Source organism: Bactrocera dorsalis, chromosome 5 (genome assembly GCF_023373825.1).
Source record: "Bactrocera dorsalis isolate Fly_Bdor chromosome 5, ASM2337382v1, whole genome shotgun sequence".
Taxonomy (NCBI): Eukaryota; Metazoa; Arthropoda; class Insecta; order Diptera; family Tephritidae; genus Bactrocera; species Bactrocera dorsalis.
In genome coordinates this window covers 625,045-644,280 of record NC_064307.1, presented here as the reverse complement: position 1 = coordinate 644,280, position 19,236 = coordinate 625,045, and the positions used below count along the sequence as shown (strand labels likewise).

The 19,236-nt window shown below is 37.9% G+C and overlaps 1 protein-coding gene across 5 annotated transcripts in view; it reads left to right on the top strand.

Annotated features, from left to right (window-relative positions):
• The window catches only part of LOC105232772 (protein bric-a-brac 2), a 77,061-nt gene extending 66,397 nt beyond the window's left edge, over positions 1-10,664 (top strand). For 4 of the 5 annotated variants that reach the window (XM_011214595.3, XM_019992610.2, XM_049459318.1 and 1 more), the window contains exons 3-5: positions 7,058-7,118; positions 7,343-7,770; positions 7,881-10,664. In XM_011214595.3, the coding sequence (XP_011212897.2) occupies positions 7,058-7,118; positions 7,343-7,770; positions 7,881-8,756 (1,365 nt within the window). In that variant the 3' untranslated portion in view covers positions 8,757-10,664. The remainder of the gene's footprint in view (positions 1-7,057; positions 7,119-7,342; positions 7,771-7,880) is intronic. The other variant, XM_049459320.1, reaches the window with a different exon arrangement.
• Positions 10,665-19,236: the final 8,572 nt, after the last annotated feature.

The following is a 19,236-nucleotide window of genomic DNA, read 5'->3' as shown; positions in this document are numbered from 1 at the left end:
AGTATTTACAAATATATGTAAGTATGTGTGATTGTATTGGTGCATATCAATGCGCATAAAATATAATAAAATAAGTATAAATTCACAATTTTACGCGTGCCTTCTCGAAACTAATGCAATTTTAATGCCATTTCCCGTACTCCATGGCGTATAAGTAACCAGCGGTGCTGCTGCCATAAGCCAATATCCAGTGGCGAATGTATGTCTGTATGTATGCTTGGCGCCTATCCTTATGCCTTATCTTGCGAAGTGGTTTCTTTGGCTTCAATAGGGTTTCTTGCAAGTGGCACTTTATACATATGTATATCCGCATACATATATATGTAGAGTACGTGTCCAAACACTCGCATACCTATGTATATATATTCTTTGTAGGTGTTCGTGTGTTTGAGCGCGCATCGGCTTACTCGTAAGTTTTTTATTTCTCATATAATATAACACTTTATTTATTATTCATTTTCGATTCCTATATTTTATTACCGCCCACACATCGTGTTATGCCTTCCGCCACCGCAAGCATAGCCACACCATGGAGCTGTCCAGCGCGCCCCACTGTTACCAATAAAAAATTACAAAACTAAGTACGCGCTCATACGAAATGCGCATAAATACAAGTATGCATGTATGCATATTTATGTGTAGAAAATAAGTATCCTCTTCCTATTCGACACCGTGCCTTTGTAAAATAACTTCATTCCCATCCACATTTAGGTATCTGTGGTAGTATCTGAGTTTTCGCCGCCGACTTCATCGCTCACTTTCCTTACTTGCTGTCTGCCCAGTCTTGCGCTCACGTAAAACAACAAATTTTTCATATATTTCTATTCCTTCACTCCGAGTTTTTGAACTTTCGCTTAGGCTACATACTTCATTCATTTATATATGGTATATAAATACACATATGTATATGTACGTATGTAGGTACAATCATTTCAATCCTCAATGGTTATAGTACTCATTTTTTCTGCTGATTTTCATTCTAGCTGACTTTCATGTCCGCCTGATAGTTTTAGCGGCATTTTCTTCAATGGCGTCAGTACATTCAGCGCAGCAACAACGTTATCTTGCCTATATAAGCACGAGTAGTTGGTCACAGTCGAACTACCAGCACGAATATCAATGCACCTTGAGCTCATTCTCTCTCTCATACTCTCTTTGCATACATTCTACATTGCTCCATTTCTTTGTCATTCCCGTTTCACTGTTTCAACATTGTAGAGTCATTTTATATTGTTTGCTGTTGAGCTCATTCCATTCATTAATTTTATAAGAAGAACCGTATCGCATAATAAATAATTAATTTAAACGTCGCCGCACCCAACTTTTGTAGTTTCCAAGACTTTGCAGTCTTGCGGCATGGCCGTTCTGTGGGTGTTCATGTGGACGATGTAGGCGCTGGGAGGGGAAGTGATAGTTCGCAATGAAATAAATTAAGATTGCATACATTAATATTCTTTTTATGCAAGTGTGTGTGTGTATGTGTGCTAAGTAAGGCGAATGGGACTCAAGAGGTATGCGGCGTGTAGCAAGCAAGAATTTGCAACGGAACGCGGTACGCTGTCGAAACTTTTTGGCAGATCGAACGGCTGATGCACTTATGGATAACGGAAATGAATGATCAAGTTCAATGAAATTTAATTTTATTTAATTAAAGTGATACTGTGTATATAACGGAATGCAAAATTAAGGCAATATAATATTTATTTATGATGCTTTAAATGTAAGCGTGTAAAAAAGAAGTCGGTAGTGAGTCGGTAGCGTGAAAAAGATAATGATGCAGAAGTTTAAGTATGTTATGAGTCTTTCATTACTTAAGCTTCGGGGTTGCCATCAATAGGGAAGCTTAGGTAAACTGATATTCTATAAGCTTTAGAGACAAGTCGTAATTGTTTTTGGACTTAAAATCATCATGAATTGATTCTTTAATATTTTGAAATTTATTAATTAGTTTTAATTTTACCTAAAGCTCAGCTGAGTACTTCCGTAGCAATCACTGAAGAATAGCTTTTTGTAAAATTTCAAGAAATATTTAATAAAAGGGTTACCAGCTCATCATAAATTTCAAAATTGCGCATTAATTTTACTGAAAGCTCTACTGAGAGCTTTCGAAGAAACCGCCGGAGCTTTTTATGAGTCAAAAGCGCTGCCAGCTAACCATATCTTTCAAATAGCTAATATAATAGTTTTACTCAAGTCTTATCGGAGAGCTTTCGAAGAAACCGCTGAAGAATGGCTTTTCCTAAGGATTAAAATATTATTCAAAGAAAGGGTTACTATTATTATTATTATTATTATTATAGGGTTAAATTATTGAATTTGCTTAAATCTCAGTTGAGAGCTTTGGAAACCACTGCATGATAGCTAATACTAAAATAAGGCAACAAAATTAATTCCATTTGAGTTAAGTGGATCTTCAATTATTTACGACAACATATAATGTATACTGTATAAAAGTCAAGTTTTTAAACGTAATATTATCCGATGAGTCTTTTTCTTCAAATTTAAAAGTTACACAAAGCTTTGTGAAATCGCAAGCTCAATTAGTGACTAAATATTTTATGATGTACGTACATAATTTAATAAAAAAAGGGGCAAAAGCTTCATACAACACATATGTAAAAGTGAAATTTGGAAATCTATTTGTGTCCAAGGAAATGTTGTTAAAAATTCATAATGTTAAAAAGCTGCTTCAAATATATTTTAATGAAAATAGTGTGAAAGCTATATTCAATGCAGAAGTCAAATTCCATTTAATAATGGTTTCAAAAAAATATTATTGGAAATTCATGTTACGCAAAGCTTCGTGAAAGCTCAAGAACTATAAGTGCTTAAAGCCTTAAAGCTTTCATCACTTACGCAAACATTCTCTTGAAAAAAGTGCAGCGAAGCGGTTTGGAAGTACAAAGCTAAACTTTTTCGACTGCGGAAAACATAACGGCAAACAAGAAACTTAAATTACATTTGCGTGTGTCGGTTACATTGTATTATAATTAATGAATAAATAGACACTTAAGACAATAATGTATAAGATTTAAGCACATAGATAGGGTGGCTTATATATTTTTTTCTGACATAATACAATTGGTCTACACGCTCAGTTTAGCATTGCAAAATAGCGGCCAAGCCGAATGTCGGCTGCAGCCCATTTTGTTGGGCTCCTTTATTTTCTGTGAATAACGGAAGTTTTAAGTGCTATTAAAATTCACATCCGCTGCCGCAAGTCCCATGTAAGCCAGCCATCTTGGCAAGCAAGAAACCAGCAAAGATTAAATGGAGAAAAGCAACAACAAATGCGGGCCGTTTGCGCAGCCGGTGTTAGCGCCTAAAAGCCTGCATTTCCGTTCGGCTAAATGCTAAGCGTGTTGTGAAAGCCGAGTTAAGCGCCGCGAGCGAACGTTTGTTATACGCTTTTATTATAAAAAAGCCGAAGCGAATTTAACAAGAATCATTGTTATGCTCACGACTCAATTGTTTCGTGTTTTCGCGTCGTGTATTTGAGGCAATGCTATTTGCTGTGAAATTTATTAATAAACGTGCAACATTTGCATACAGGCGGTGCAACGAAACGAAAAGAATTATAATTTAGCAAAAAAGTGCATACTAAAGTGTAGAAACGGAAATGGCTTAGCAAGGAATCGACTAATTCCTCTTTAAATAAATCTCTATTCTCGCAGGATAAGCCAAAGCAAAATGAGGAAGGCGCGCAAAAAATACAAAAAGGATTTCCAGCGTGGCAGGTGGCGCATAAAAACTGTGTGAGGCGGTGTTGGTGTGTTGCATGTTCACACATACACATACAGACAAATAGGTATAATAGTTTAGTTGCTTTACTACTTTATTACATTGTTGACTGCTTTTTGTGGCGGCAACAAATTGATGTTCGTTTCGTGCCGACGTTAAATATGCAACGAAATGTCTGCAAAGGAAAGCAATAAACTGCGCTGCATGGCCGGCTAGTGACGCCTTCGCGCGCCTGACCAATGGGGCGGCCATTTTTTCATGCATGCCTCGAGTTCAAAACCCGCTTTCGACTTTGTAGCCGTTATTCCGCGCTTAGTACCGAGGAGCGCTCACTTTTTGCATATGCTTCAACAGAGTTTTTGTTTTTTTGTTCTTTTTTAGCAATTTCGCCTGCGCGCTGCTGCCTACTCTGAGTTCCTGAGCGCATAAATATAGACAAGCGAAAATATTTACGCTTTTTTGTTGTTGTTTAATTTAAGCATAAACATGATCACGTGCTTGCCATACATATTTCATTGAAAAGAAATTATGTGCGTTTTTTAAGCCGAAATTGCTACATAAGTGTGCAAAATGTTAGCACACACATAAGCAAATAAGCAAACATTTTTCATGCATCTTTATTTTTCGCTAGGAGGCTGAGAAATGTTGCGTTAAATATTTGAAATTAGGCGTGTGGAAGCAGCTGTAGCACGTCTCGTTTACAGCGTGTAAACATGCTTAAAAGTACTCACGCTAACACACAGATACACACACACGCTTGTATGTTTTGTATAAAACCCCTGGAATATCCTTGCTTGCCACAAAGCGCCAACTGTTCATATTCAAATCCACCAAGCCGCATATGTTAACACACATACTCGCCAAACTTGCCGAGCGCGCGCGTGTGTGTGCGTGCATACCATTGGCGCTTTGTAAAAAAGCCATAAAGTATATGAATAATTGAAATAGAAGTCGGAAACATTTTTATGGCAAGCGCGCGAACGAGTCTAAACAAGCTACAAACTACACTTTACAACTACGAAGGCAGCAAAGGTCGAACACCGTTGAGCAGCTGAGATGAGCGCTGCGCCTAGTTGAGTACAGCGCCTGCCATACACGTAGACACATGTCCTTTTGTTTGAAAAGGTCAATATGTGGCTCGTGTGTTTTTGTTGGGGCATGCTACTTTGCTTTATGGCAGCCGTTTACAAAACAAGATGACGCTCCCACGGTAGCCTGAAAAAATATAGGCAGCAGGCGTAAGTGTTGTTGTGGTTTCATTTCTACAAGCATTTTGCTGTTTTTGTTGTTGTTTCATTAATATGTGGCACCATAGTTGCATTAAAATTTTATTTATTATTTACTTAAGCTGTATTTTTGATTTTTTTTTGCAGTTTTCATATCTAAAAGTTTGGAGCAATTGTAATTTTAATTTTGTTTTGAATATACGGTATCTTTGCACTCAGCAAACGATGACTAAAAATTTGAAAAATGAGATAAATTTTGTTAATTTATCTTAAAATATACGTATACTTCTAAGCAGACTCGCTTCTATAATACTTCGAGAGCAGCAGGGTTGAGTGATAAACTTTGTTAAAAGGATAGCTTAAAAGAAAATGTTCTTGGGATGTCAATTCGGTTGACCAAGGGTTCTGGTCATTGGCTGCTTTTGTATTTTGAAATTGACATGTTGCAGCCACTCGACTCAGTTACCGATTCCTGAGAAAATGAACCTTCGGTTCATACAATATTTTTGCAATATTTTGGAGGGATGTACATATTTTGTAATTTTTCAAAATTTAATTTCACCATATATTTATTCGAAGATTATACAGTAGCCTTGAACAATAATCCATGTGAAAATTCGTGGAGACATCTTGCCAAAAAAAAAAAAAGTTTTCCATATAAGAACTTGATTTTGATCAGTCAGGCAGCTCCGATATTGGCGATTCCAACAAATAAGATTGCATAATTACAGATTGATATTTCAAAAACTGAAAGACTAGTCCTTATATTTTCAGATGGACTGTGATGACTAATGTACTCAGCTCGTTATTCAGATCATTTACATACATATATATTTAATAATAGGTTGTCAAAAAAGTCTTGCGGTATTTTCGCTAGTTGGCGCTGAGAGCGCGTAGTTCTAGTTTTATTCGTCGCATCGGGTCATGCTATACCTTTTTGGAAAGCTCATTTCACGCTAACACGTGTTTGATTGGTTTCAACGTTTTTTTTATGGTGTAGAGGTGGTCGAAGATGCGCCGCGCTCCGGAAGGCGTGTCGTCGCAAATTGCGATAAAATCGCTAAATTGGTCGAAATATACCGGCATAGTAGCAGCTGTAGCATCGCTCAAGAGCTGGGCATGAGTCATCAAACCGTTATAAACCATTTGAAGAAGCTTGGAGTCACTAAGAAGCTCGATGTATGGGTGCCACGAATTGACGCAAAAAAACATCTTGACCGTAACGACGCATCCGAATCTCCTCTGAATCGCAATAAAACCGACCCGTTTTTGAAGCGTATGGTGACTGGCGATGAAAAGTGGGTCACTTACGATAACGTAAGGCGCAAACGGTCGTGGTCGAAAAGCGGTGAAGCGGCCTGGATTGACGGCCAGGAAGGTTCTTCTGTGTGTTTGGTGGGATTGGCAGGGAATAATCCACGATGAGTTGCTCCCCTATGGCCAAATGCTCAATTCGGACCTGTACTGCCAACAACTGGACCGCTTAAAAGCAGCACTCCTGCAGAAGAGGCCACCTTTGATCAACAGAGGCCGAATTGTCTTCCATCAGGACAACGCCAGGCCACACACATCTTTAGTGACGCGCCAGAAGCTCCGGGAGCTCGGATGGGAGGTTCTTTTGCATCCACCATATAGTCCGGATCTCGCACCAAGTGATTACCATCTGTTTCTATCCATGGCGAACGCGCTTGGTAGTCTGAAGTTGGCTACAAGAGAGTCCTGTGAAAATTGGCTCTCCGAGTTTTTTGCCAATAGGGAAGCGAGCTTCTATGAGAGGGGCATTTTGAAGTTGGCATCTCGTTGGGAACGCGTCATCAAACAAAACGGCGCATACCTGACTTGAATCGCATTATTGTAACAAATTTTATGAACAATTGAAAATTCAATAACAATACCGCAAGACTTTTTTGACAAACTATTATATAAATTTTTAACCCCGTACAAAAAATTCTAAAATCGAGAAGAAAATGCTTAACCAAATAAGTAATATTTCATATTTGTAATAGTTCTCTATAAAAAATATATATCTACAATATTATAAATCTTTGGTAAGCAAAAAATTCTAAACATATCTTAACATTTCTTTGCAGGCTAAAATGATTGAAAGTGGACATCCTTGGATGGGCGCAGCGTCGACATCTTCCGTAACCGGTTAGTTAAAAGCATTGATAATATTTTTTAATAAAAATTGAACCAAAATTAAATACGATTTTTCTTTTAAATTATTCACAAAAACCATAAAGTTATTTTCGTTTATTTTTTTAAGTAATTCTGTTTGAATAGTTATCAAACTGTAGCAATTATCACAAGAAATCCATATTTTTCGACATTTCAAATTCCGAATTTCTCTTCTCCTTCCCACTGCATTGTCTCAGCAGACAGCTATCAGTATCAGTTGCAATCGATGTGGCAAAAATGTTGGAATACGAATCAGCAAAACCTTGTGCAACAATTGCGGTTTCGTGAACGCGGTCCCCTAAAGTCGTGGCGCCCTGAGGCAATGGCCGAAGCCATATTCAGCGTATTGAAAGAGGGTCTCTCGCTATCGCAAGCAGCACGCAAATATGATATACCCTACCCCACTTTCGTTTTATATGCAAATCGCGTGCATAATATGTTGGGACCCTCCCTGGATGGCGGCACCGATCCACGTCCGAAAGCACGCGGACGCCCACAACGCATCTTGCTCGGCATGTGGCCCGAGGAGCTCATACGTTCGGTTATCAAAGCGGTTGTATTCAGAGATTATCGTGAAATTAAAGAGGATCTAGCACATGTGTACGCCAATGGACAAATGCAAGCGGTAAGTTTTAAGTTATTTGAAAAAAACTGTAAATATTTTTATAAAAATAATTCCAAAATAGAAAATAGCTAAATCATTGATTTTCGGTTACTTTTTTCTGTACTTCACAGGGCTCCCCTTTCGGCGCCGCTGGTAATGCAGCAGTAGCAGCCGCTGCCGCCAATGGTTATCATAACGCCGCCAAGTTGGCCGCACAGAATGCCGCACTCGCACCGCCCGACTCGCCCAGCCCACTTTCCACGATGACCGAAACACTGCGCCGCCAAATTATGTCACAACAACAGCAATCGCCCATTTCGCAAACAATGAACATGTACAAATCGCCAGCCTATCTACAACGTTCGGAAATTGAAGATCAAGTATCGGCGGCGAATGCCAAACAACACGCCGACGCACGACGCACCTCCGACAACATGCCCGATCTGAGCGCGCTCGGCGGCCTAATGGGTATACCCGGTTTGAATGTGATGCCAGCGCAAGCAGCAACGCGCGCCAGTCAAATGCATCAGAGCGGCGCCGGTTATGCCAGAGAGCGTGAGCGCGAACGTGAGCGCGAGAGAGAACGCGAACGTGAACTAAAGGAGGCCATGCAAGCGCGCCAATATGGCAATCAATCGCGCGGCTCCATTGGCGCGTCCAGCGGCAGTACCCAAAAGATGCCGGCCACAGCGACTGCGGCGGCCGATTCGGCGGCGGCAGCTTACGCACACTATAAGAACAAAGAGCACGCCACCAATTACGCGTTCAATAAACGTTTCGCCGAAACGCTACCGCCTGGCATCGATTTCGAAGCAATCGCCAATGGTTTGCTGCAGAAATCGGTGAATAAGAGTCCGCGCTTCGAAGACTTCTTCCCCAGTGAATTCTTTGGCAATGCTGAAAGTGCTGCTGGTGCTGGCGCCGCCTATCCGCCCACTCGCGAATCGCCGCTTATGAAGATAAAGCTGGAGCATCAAGCGAGCGCCGAAGTGCCACACGAAGATTGAGCTGTGTGTGAGTGAGCGCGCGGATGCGTCGAAGCGTCCGAAGAGTGAAAGCGTTAGCGGGCAGTTGTGTAGTATCCCAGGGCAGGGTAAGGCAATAATATAGTTTAGTAGTTGTATGCCATATAGTATATGCACATACTAAAACACACACACACACATATATATGATATAAATATTTATGGACATTTGGAGGAAGTAGGAATTCTTTAAGAATACAATTTTTTGACTGCTATTTAACCCCAACGTATATAGGTTAGTGCGTAGGTTTTAGGTATACTAAATTACATATACAAGCGTAGATACAAACACACGTATACATGTCTATATTTCATGAAAAATTTGCAGATAAGTCTAAGTATATATCGTAGTTGCTATATGCGAATAAGTAAGCCTTATTTTAAGTTATCGCTTAGTCGTAGGCTAGTGCTGAAGCTGTAAGCGAGCGGGTTGGTGTGTAGCGCAGCTAAGCAGCTAAGTATGCTAAGAAAATATGTAGGATTTGTAGTTAAAAGTTTTATGTTGACTGCGGTTAGAGAGACAAACAGTTTCCAGTGACTTTGAAGAAAATGAGCAAGTAATAGAGAGTAGCAGCTTAGCGACTAGCTAATGCTAATTTCTGAATTTTTAGTTTGATTTATTTCCTTACATGCATAGGATCTCGTTGTAATACACATGTATACATAAACTCGTTGTACATTTATTTATTCGCTTGGCCGCATTTCTCCTTCAAATGCGCGTTTTGTATTAATAAAGCAGTAATATATAAAAATAATTAATTAAAAAAAATTATTATGCATTAAAAAATTTTGTGTAATTATAAAAATTATTATGTAATTAAAATAGTAATAGTAAGGGAAAAGTATGTATTTATAAAACAAAGTTTTCGCAAATCATAGACTTGAGCATTTTTAAATGTACGAATAGGTGTCTAAGTGTCAGCAATGTATTTAATAGCTAAGAATTTAGTGTGTATGTATGTGTTAAAAATATTAAAAAAAAATTGACACTAAAATAAATTTAGTAAGTGAAATAATTGAAAAGAAAATAAAAAATGTTAAAAACAAATAAGTATATTAAAAATATTACGAAAAATAAGTAAGTTGATTTAAAAAAAATATTAAAAATATTGCATTAAACCGGAAAAAATTACACAAAATTATAAATATATTTTACCCGACTTCCATTTTGCAAATGCCTTTTTTTAATAATAAAATAATTTGAAATAAAATAAAATGAAAACAAGTTTGCTAAGTCTTAGTTGGCTGCTGGTAAAATTATTATTTAATTGTAAATAATGTACAAATTAAGATATAAACTGTAAAAAATAAACTAAAAGTAAGCTAAAAAGTAAATTTACTATAAATTATATAAAATTAAGAAATGATATAATCTTGCAAGCAAGCGCAGCGCTGTTCAGTAGTTATGAGTCCAAACACACAAATGCATTTTGCATACTCATGCATAACTTGCAGAAAAAATTGCTTGTGTTTCCCTACACACATACATACCCACACATGCGATAACTATAAAAATTCCAGAAGGAAATGTGTAATGGAAAAATTAAAAATATTTGATGAAGATTTATTTTTGCTTCGCTATTGTTGTGTTTGCTTTAAGTACACATAGAAACACATACACACACATACATATACATAAATAATGAATTTGATATGTGTAACTACTTTACATTGTATTTACCAGTTATATAGGCATAAAGTAAGCTGTAATGCGTATTGTAGAATTATATACAACAAACATAAAATCATACATACATGCTACAGTGTAATCCCATGTAATAATTACTGTAATATGATGGATATGGAGGAATAAGTCAACAAAACGTGCATGCGCTGATGCAATGACGTGAATAAATATTTTTAGTTAATCGTGAATATAAAATAAATTAATTATTTGTGTTTTATTTCAACTTGGCCAATCATATACATACACATAAACACGTATGTGCGGTGAGTATAGTTAATTTGTAATTGACCTTAGTCAGAAACACTGGGAAAGCAGTAAGAGAGTTGTCATTATATACAAGTGTTTAAGATTATAAAATATGAAACTTCCATTTGTTGTACTTTTTCACCCTTCTTCTCGCTTTCTCTCTCCCTCTATTTGTTTGCACTTTCTGTAATTTTTCTGCTCAAATTTGACGTGTGCTAGTATATTTAAAGCAACAGAAATTGGTATCCTGAAGTGATATTACTTAACCACGATGGTGAAAAGCAACGGCTGCAACTTATTTGGGTGGCGCAACAAAATGACATGCTTGCAGTATACCAACTATATCACAGTAAATGCTAAAGCGATCTAAATATAGCTTATGGACCGTTTGGTTTGATACTTGAATACAAAACTGAACAAAAAACTTTTAAACTTTTGCCACATGTTTGCAGATTCGAAGCGCAAAAATTTGGTAAATTAAATATTAACAGTAGTTTGGGCATTCAACTAAAAAGCTTTAAAAATCTTTAAAAAGCCTTAAAGTCGTATACAGAATTTTTAATAAGGTGCTTGCCAGCTGTTTGATCAGATTTGAGGACGGAAGTAAGGTCAAGGAAGGAAATGGGAGGAGTTGTAAGGGTTAAAACGGTTTATATGGTCTCCGAAAAGTTCCTAGTCTTACGGAAAACAATTATATACAAATGTTGTCGGTAATGGAAAAGGTTTGTATTAACCACTTATTAATATAACCTTAAAATTTAAGTGAGAGATTAAAATTACAGAACTGTTTATTTTCCACTTTATTTTAACAAAGCAACCCCTATTTTATAAATGAAAGTTCTCAAGCCAAAATACCTGTTTACTTTTAAACAGTCGCCAAGCTTTTTCTTCGTCGAAATCTTTGATTTCCTATAGTAAAACAATAAATTCTTTGTGTGCCATTAAATTTCAGTAAAGACTTAACAATTGTGGGAACTTTTTCCTTGCATGTCATCAATGCTCCGCTTTAACCTAATGTAGACAAAGTTAACAAACCAAGCTAGAAACACTTAGGTAAGTATATAACGACATGGAATAGCCTCTCACCTTCACACAAGCTTTCTTACGTGAGATCTATTTAATTAGTGGGCTAAACAAGCAAAAAATATTTATAATTAATGATCATATCTGCAAGCGTTCAGTTCTGAAATATCTTCACACACATTGATGCTGCTACATATTGACCCTTAAGTAGTAAGTAAGATATAAATATTTATTTCGAGTATTTTTTGAAGTACTAACGTAACCGACTGCTGTTAAGTAATGCAAAAACCCACGGCGAATTTCCTTCCATTTAAAAAATAAAAATACCGATTACACCAAAAAGGAAATAATAAACACCAATATATCTTTTGCAACCACGGTTATGGTTTGTCTAAAGCTTAATCCGGCATTTACCAAATTTGATAGCTAATTTGTCACACAATGCTTTACCATTAAACACGCTGCACACATAAAAACAAACATATGCTTATATGAAGTGGCGTGCCGCAAACAATTTATGTTTCTGTCTTGTCTCCGTCACCTTGTATTCAATAACTTTTTTGTGCTTTGGGCTGTCGTCGTTGATGGTTGGCATTGCCGGCAAGCACTGCCATTTCAACTGTTCAACCGACAAAGTTGGCGGAAAAATAAGTTACAATTGCCAACAGCGATAAGCTGTTGATGTTCGTGCGCTTTTTATCTCGCTTTTGTTTACCACTTTGTCTTGTGGTAGCGCTTTTAATGCCAGCAATTTACTATTGACTGAGGTTGCTCATACGCCACGGCATGCCGTCAGAATGTTGAAGTCCTTTGTAGCTTCGTGCACAAATATCTGCATACAAACATATGAAAATATAAATTTATATCAGTCACTAGTATGTACACATATACAGGTATAGAGTTCAGTTGCTCTGATTTATTTATTTTTGGGCTGAGCAGAAAATTGTGTACATATTTATTGCGGCTAACCAAAATTAGTGAAAGAATTTTTATACACAAATATTATGTGACGGGTGTGACACGCTCGAGGGAAGTATATGTTTTTTTGGTTATTAATTTACTGAAGACAAAAGATATTGTTGATAAGGATGTTTGCTTGTTGATTGCATTGAGGAAAATCAGCGAATAACGAACACTCTCCTGTCAGAAGATCTTCAAGCAATTCGGAAAGCGCTGAGTCAGACTTCCGATATAGAAGATTTAGGGACTTCTTATCTGGTATAATGAATATTGACGATCGAATAGATATGAAGTATGAAAAATTAATTTATTCCATTATATTTATATTCCATCATACTTATTTCTCTGTGGTGGAAGTACAAAAAGTTTTTATACGAAATCAATTAATATCAGTAGAATCCGTTAAATAGACTGGATACTGAGAGTACAAGATTAAAGAATTTTTCCAAATTAAGAAACTGTGTTAATCCGCACTTTTGAAAAAAAGATTTGAACGGGAAGATAAGTTCGCACCATCTCGTTCTCGCCTTGGAGGAGTCTTGAACAGAAAACTACTTTGGAATAAAGAATGAAAGATCAGCACTGTCTTAGCCTATAAAAATTAAGAAGGTAACTCTTGAAAAAGCATCCACATAGACAGCCAAAAATCAATCATCGTTTCGCATATCAATCAAAAATTCTTGTCTAGCAATATGGCAATGGAGGCTGTTGTCAGGAACAAGCAACTCAATTTCTACTGGGTGCCAAGTCACAGAAGTATCGCTAAAGAGTGAAACTGGTCTATGCGTTGCTAATTAGCCTACCAGACTTCGGTTTTTTAAGAGGCACATCGTAATCTATCACGAAATTTACATGACCGTTTGTCCTTCCGTATGCATATACACGAATTAATCCATTAGTTTTCAAGATATCGAACTGAAATTATCCACCTGTCCTCTTCGTATGAAGAAGTTTCTCATTTTTCGGAACCGCTGGTATCGGATCACTATAACATATAGCTGCCATAAAATTTGACAATATAAAATTAAGATCAAATATAGGTATACAAATATCCCTTTTGCACTATAAAAAATTGATGAATGGTATTATAGCTTTGATGTAGCCGCATTTAACTTTTTTCTTGATTTTATTCTCAGTTTGGTCTGGTTCCACTGCCAAAAGTTCACTATTAGAAGAGACTAATGCTGACTTTAAAGATACTAAACCGTAAATGACTTATTATACAGATATCATATTTTTTCCAGAGGAAGCAAAATACATTTTTTTATAATTCCTGTACACATATACACATCTCCACTTATCATTTATATAATAGAGGCCCTGTAGTTCAAGCAGGCATTCAACTGCCAGAGAATGCAACGCACAAGCGGTGAAAACAATGGCAAAGCGCCTTGCGTGAAGACAAAGTTGAGATTGTGCAGCTGTGGCAAGTGTAAATTGAATGAGACCGTTGACTAGACCGCTTGACTTTCGCCACTAACCAGCCAGCACTAGCAAGGAAGGCAGCCAACTTTTGCGTAACAGCATCAAGGCAACAAAGAAGTAGCGGCGGATAATGACGAAAGCAAGCGAAAGCGAAGCAAGGCATTATGCATATCGTAGAACCCGTTAAATTATACGGACAACCATTTGTTGCTTCTATTCAAGTCTATTGTGAGACAAAACTAACTGCATGTGTGTATGTGCGTACGTGTGAGTGAGTAATCTCCATTGTGGTTTCTCCGTTTGGTAAACTTCATTTGACGCTACTTCTTGTCCGGTGTTAAATCGGTTTGTCGCCACAAACGTCTGACAAGCAGAGTTCGGATATGCAAATGTGTGCGTGAGTGAATGAATGGGCGAGTGTGGCATATTGCAAACGTCAAGATAGTGGCAGTGGAGAATTCATGAAGCTTGGTAGAGGATGCTAAGGATAATAAGAAGAACAACAATCAAGGCAAATCTTACGAAATTTGCTAACGGCAAATAAATTAGTGTGAGCGCAGCGAAATATCTCCTGTCATCAAACAAACAGTCGTCGCACTCGCGACTTGGCACTCACGTCACTGTTGACAGTCATAACTTTGAAGTTGTAGATAATTTCGTCTATCTTGGAACCAGCGTAAACACCACCAACAATGTCAGCCTAGAAATCCAACGCAGGATAACTCTTGCCAACAGGTGCTACTTCGGACTGAGTAGGCAATTGAGAAGCAAAGTCCTCTCTCGACAGACAAAAACCAAACTCTATAAGTCTCTCATAATCCCCGTCCTGCTATATGGTGCAGAGGCTTGGACGATGTCAACAGCGGATGAGTCGACGTTGCGAGTTTTCGAGAGAAAAATTCTGCGAAAGATTTATGGTCCTTTGCGCGTTGGCCACGGCGAATATCGCATTCGATGGAACGATGAGCTGTACGAGATATACGACGACATTGACATAGTTCAGCGAATTAAAAGACAGCGGCTACGCTGGCTAGGTCATGTTGTCCGGATGGATGAAAACACTCCAGCTCTGAAAGTATTCGACGCAGTACCCGCCGGGGGAAGCAGAGGAAGAGGAAGACCTCCACTCCGTTGGAAGGACCAAGTGGAGAAGGACCTGGCTTCGCTTGGAATATCCAATTGGCGCCACGTAGCGAAAAGAAGAAACGACTGGCGCGCGGTTGTTAACTCGGCTATAATCGCGTAAGCGGTGTCTACGCCAATTAAGAAGAAGAAGAGCGCAACGAGTCTCGAGAATGTGCAGTGAGATGCGATGAGTGAAAGACGGATATACATACAAACGGAGCTTATATAAAGGGAATCAATGCTTTCACATATACACAAGGTCACTTGTATGTAGGTATTCTAACCATTATTTTACCGTTTAAGCGAAGCACTGTGTGATAATTGCTGCTGTGACCGTTGGCCTGCACATCGGATCGCAAAGTCGCCACAGAAATGTGAAGACACTGGACATGAGATGCTTACACATACACACAACCGCACAAATATGTAAATAGACGTATCGTCGCAGTTCGGCATTCACAAATGCATTTGTGTGAGTGGGTTTGCCGTTACAATAGTTTTCAAGGTCATGCTCAACGCCCTGACAACTTTGTTGGGCAATTCGTTTAAAGCATTGTAATTGTGGCTTTTTAATAGCCAGCCGGCTCCTTTGAAAAACATGCTCGTTTAAAATATATTTATGTATATATATACATACATACATACAGAGAATGGCATGAGATTATTGTTGGCGTTGTTATTGTTGAAAGAAAACAATTGCTTACTGCCACTTAACAGCTCAACACCACAAAGATATAGCAGACGCAAGACAAGCAACAAGCCAGTGACAGCAATGCAACCCAGTGGGGCGGACAGGAGGACTCAAATATTTCTGGAAGCACACCGAAGTACACAACCATACACACAAAGGGTGACGTGGGCACATATGTACGATTTCGTAAAAGACATGCACCACTTGAGCTCTCGAGCTCATGTGCCAAGGGCTTAACTGAATATGTGAGTACGTGTTGCCGGCCTAAAATACGGAGTAAATTTCACACTAGCCGGAAGATTTGTGTAATAATTTTTAAATTGAGATGAATGTTGTAAGCTTAGAATAAATACGATTATTTATAATATTCTTCTCTTATTTTATTTTTGATTATGATCTGTACAATCCTAGTATGTATATTTTATAAGCGATTCAAGGTGTGGGATCGAAATTCGCTGAAAACCAAAAACTTTGAAAGAATCACATTTGAATTGCTTGTTTGATAATTGATCATAACACCTCCGTATTGATCAGAGCTTGAAGAAGAACGAAGAAGGAGAAGAAATAGTACTAGATTATCACTTATTTCGCAATTTTCCCACAATTTTTTAGGTGTACTTCATAAACTTTTGGGCCTTAATAAAAAAGTTTTCCATTCAAGGTCTTGATTCCGATCTTTTAGTTTGAATGGCAATTGTATGCTATAGAAGTTCGATACAGTCGGTTCGGACAAATGGACTGAAAAACTGAGCGACTAGTTCGCATATATAGAGACAGACAGAGGACAGATGGACAGCGAAACTTACAGGCAGACATAAGTAGCTAATTTGACTCAGCTCGTCATCTGACCACTAACGTTTTCTACACTAACTACAAACTTCCTGGCAAACTTAATAAAGGGTGATTTTTTAAGAGCTTGATAACTTTTTTTAAAAAAAAAACGCATAAAATTTGCAAAATCTCATCGGTTCTTTATTTGAAACGTTAGATTGGTTCATGACATTTACTTTTTGAAGATAATTTCATTTAAATGTTGACCGCGGCTGCGTCTTAGGTGGTCCATTCGGAAAGTCCAATTTTGGGCAACTTTTTCGAGCATTTCGGCCGGAATAGCCCGAATTTCTTCGGAAATGTTGTCTTCCAAAGCTGGAATAGTTGCTGGCTTATTTCTGTAGACTTTAGACTTGACGTAGCCCCACAAAAAATAGTCTAAAGGCGTTAAATCGCATGATCTTGGTGGCCAACTTACGGGTCCATTTCTTGAGATGAATTGTTGTCCGAAGTTTTCCCTCAAAATGGCCATAGAATCGCGAGCTGTGTGGCATGTAGCGCCATCTTGTTGAAACCACATGTCAACCAAGTTCAGTTCTTCCATTTTTGGCAACAAAAAGTTTGTTAGCATCGAACGATAGCGATCGCCATTCACCGTAACGTTGCGTCCAACAGCATCTTTGAAAAAATACGGTCCAATGATTCCACCAGCGTACAAACCACACCAAACAGTGCATTTTTCGGGATGCATGGGCAGTTCTTGAACGGCTTCTGGTTGCTCTTCACCCCAAATGCGGCAATTTTGCTTATTTACGTAGCCATTCAACCAGAAATGAGCCTCATCGCTGAACAAAACACGCGCGCGAAACACATTTCGAACCGAACACTGATTTTGGTAATAAAATTCAATGATTTGCAAGCGTTGCTCGTTAGTAAGTCTATTCATGATGAAATGTCAAAGCATACTGAGCATCTTTCTCTTTGACACCATGTCTGAAATCCCACGTGATCTGTCAAATACTAATGCATGAAAATCCTAACCTCAAAAAAATCACCCGTTACATACTTTTCAGGGTATTACAGCGATATCGAAACTATATTCAGAACATATTATTCCCAGGATGTCTAATAACCCTCTTTCAGAAAAAAATTTTCCTATACTTTTTAAACCAAACAACAGTAGTTCGTTCGTTTTCATGACTTTATAAAAATTAATACGTGTTTGAAAAAGTAGCTTGAAAAAAAAATATTTTTTGTTTTTAATTTACCGATCCCGGAAGGGTTAGAGCTTTGCTTTGATTTGTTCAGCGATAAAGCTCACTGTTTATTGAATGGAGCACAGGGAATCATTGTTCTATTTTTTATGAATCCCAATCATTATGCTACAGTCAGCCAATATGATTATTACAGTCAGTGGGGAATACTAAACAGCCGGAATTAGTGACCCTTTCGTGGACCTTTGGTTCCAACTAGACGGCGCCACATGCCATAAAGCCAACGAAACAATCAATTTATAGAAACAAATTTTTGTGAGCGCATTATCGGTCATCGTGGGCTCCGAGATCGTGTAATTGATTGATTAACACCTTGGAAGGTCTTTAAGAAATAAACTGATTGACATCGGTTTGCTGAGAAATGGAGAAAACCACCTTGAGGTGGTTTGAACCAAATTTTTATTTCGGGTAGAGAAAAGTTTTTTAGACACAAAATTTTATAAATAACTATTTTAAGATAAATATTTTAGAAAAAAGGTTCTGTAACATCACTTTTTTGAAGACTATAAAAAACAAACTATTTCTACAATCTGTGTGATTTCCCATGATAAACATCATGCATTTCATTTAATTTCTGGACACAAAAATAAGCAAATAATTTCCATGGATGAATGCGAGAGAAATAACCAGTGCACACAAGACTTCTTCACCGTTGTGGTGATGCAAGTTCACAAACACATCAAACCGACTAAACAACGCACTCCAACTACCTGCAGTTATTCCTATTACTGACACACACACACATATATGACTAACACACAAACAATTCTCCACTTGACTTATTGAACTTCTCAGGCGAAGTCGTCTAAGGCTTCGTGTGGGCATGGGTGAGCTGTGCACTGCCCTTTTTCGGCAGCTTGAGGGCAAGGATATGAGAAGAATGTCGAGAATTGCAAGTTGAATGCACACACTTACACATACAGCAAGAACAACTACAACATATGAGTAAACGTACAAGTGTATAAGCTGGCACATGTGCACATAAGAATAGCACTTACAATTGTCTGGCCACAGAGCTTGTCTGTTGGCTGTCTGCTGCCGCTGCTGCTATTCTTGTTCTTATTGTTGTTGCTGCATCTTCAGTGCTGAGAAATTACCAGAGATAATTTGTAAAATATGGAACGTGGTATGAAAAGTGAAAGTGAGAAATTTCAAGTGGCTTTTGTGCACCAAACACATGCGCTTACATACAGACAAATATTCATGTGTGTGTGTGTGAGTTGTGCAAATACTGCTAACATAAGTACTTATGCTGCAAGCA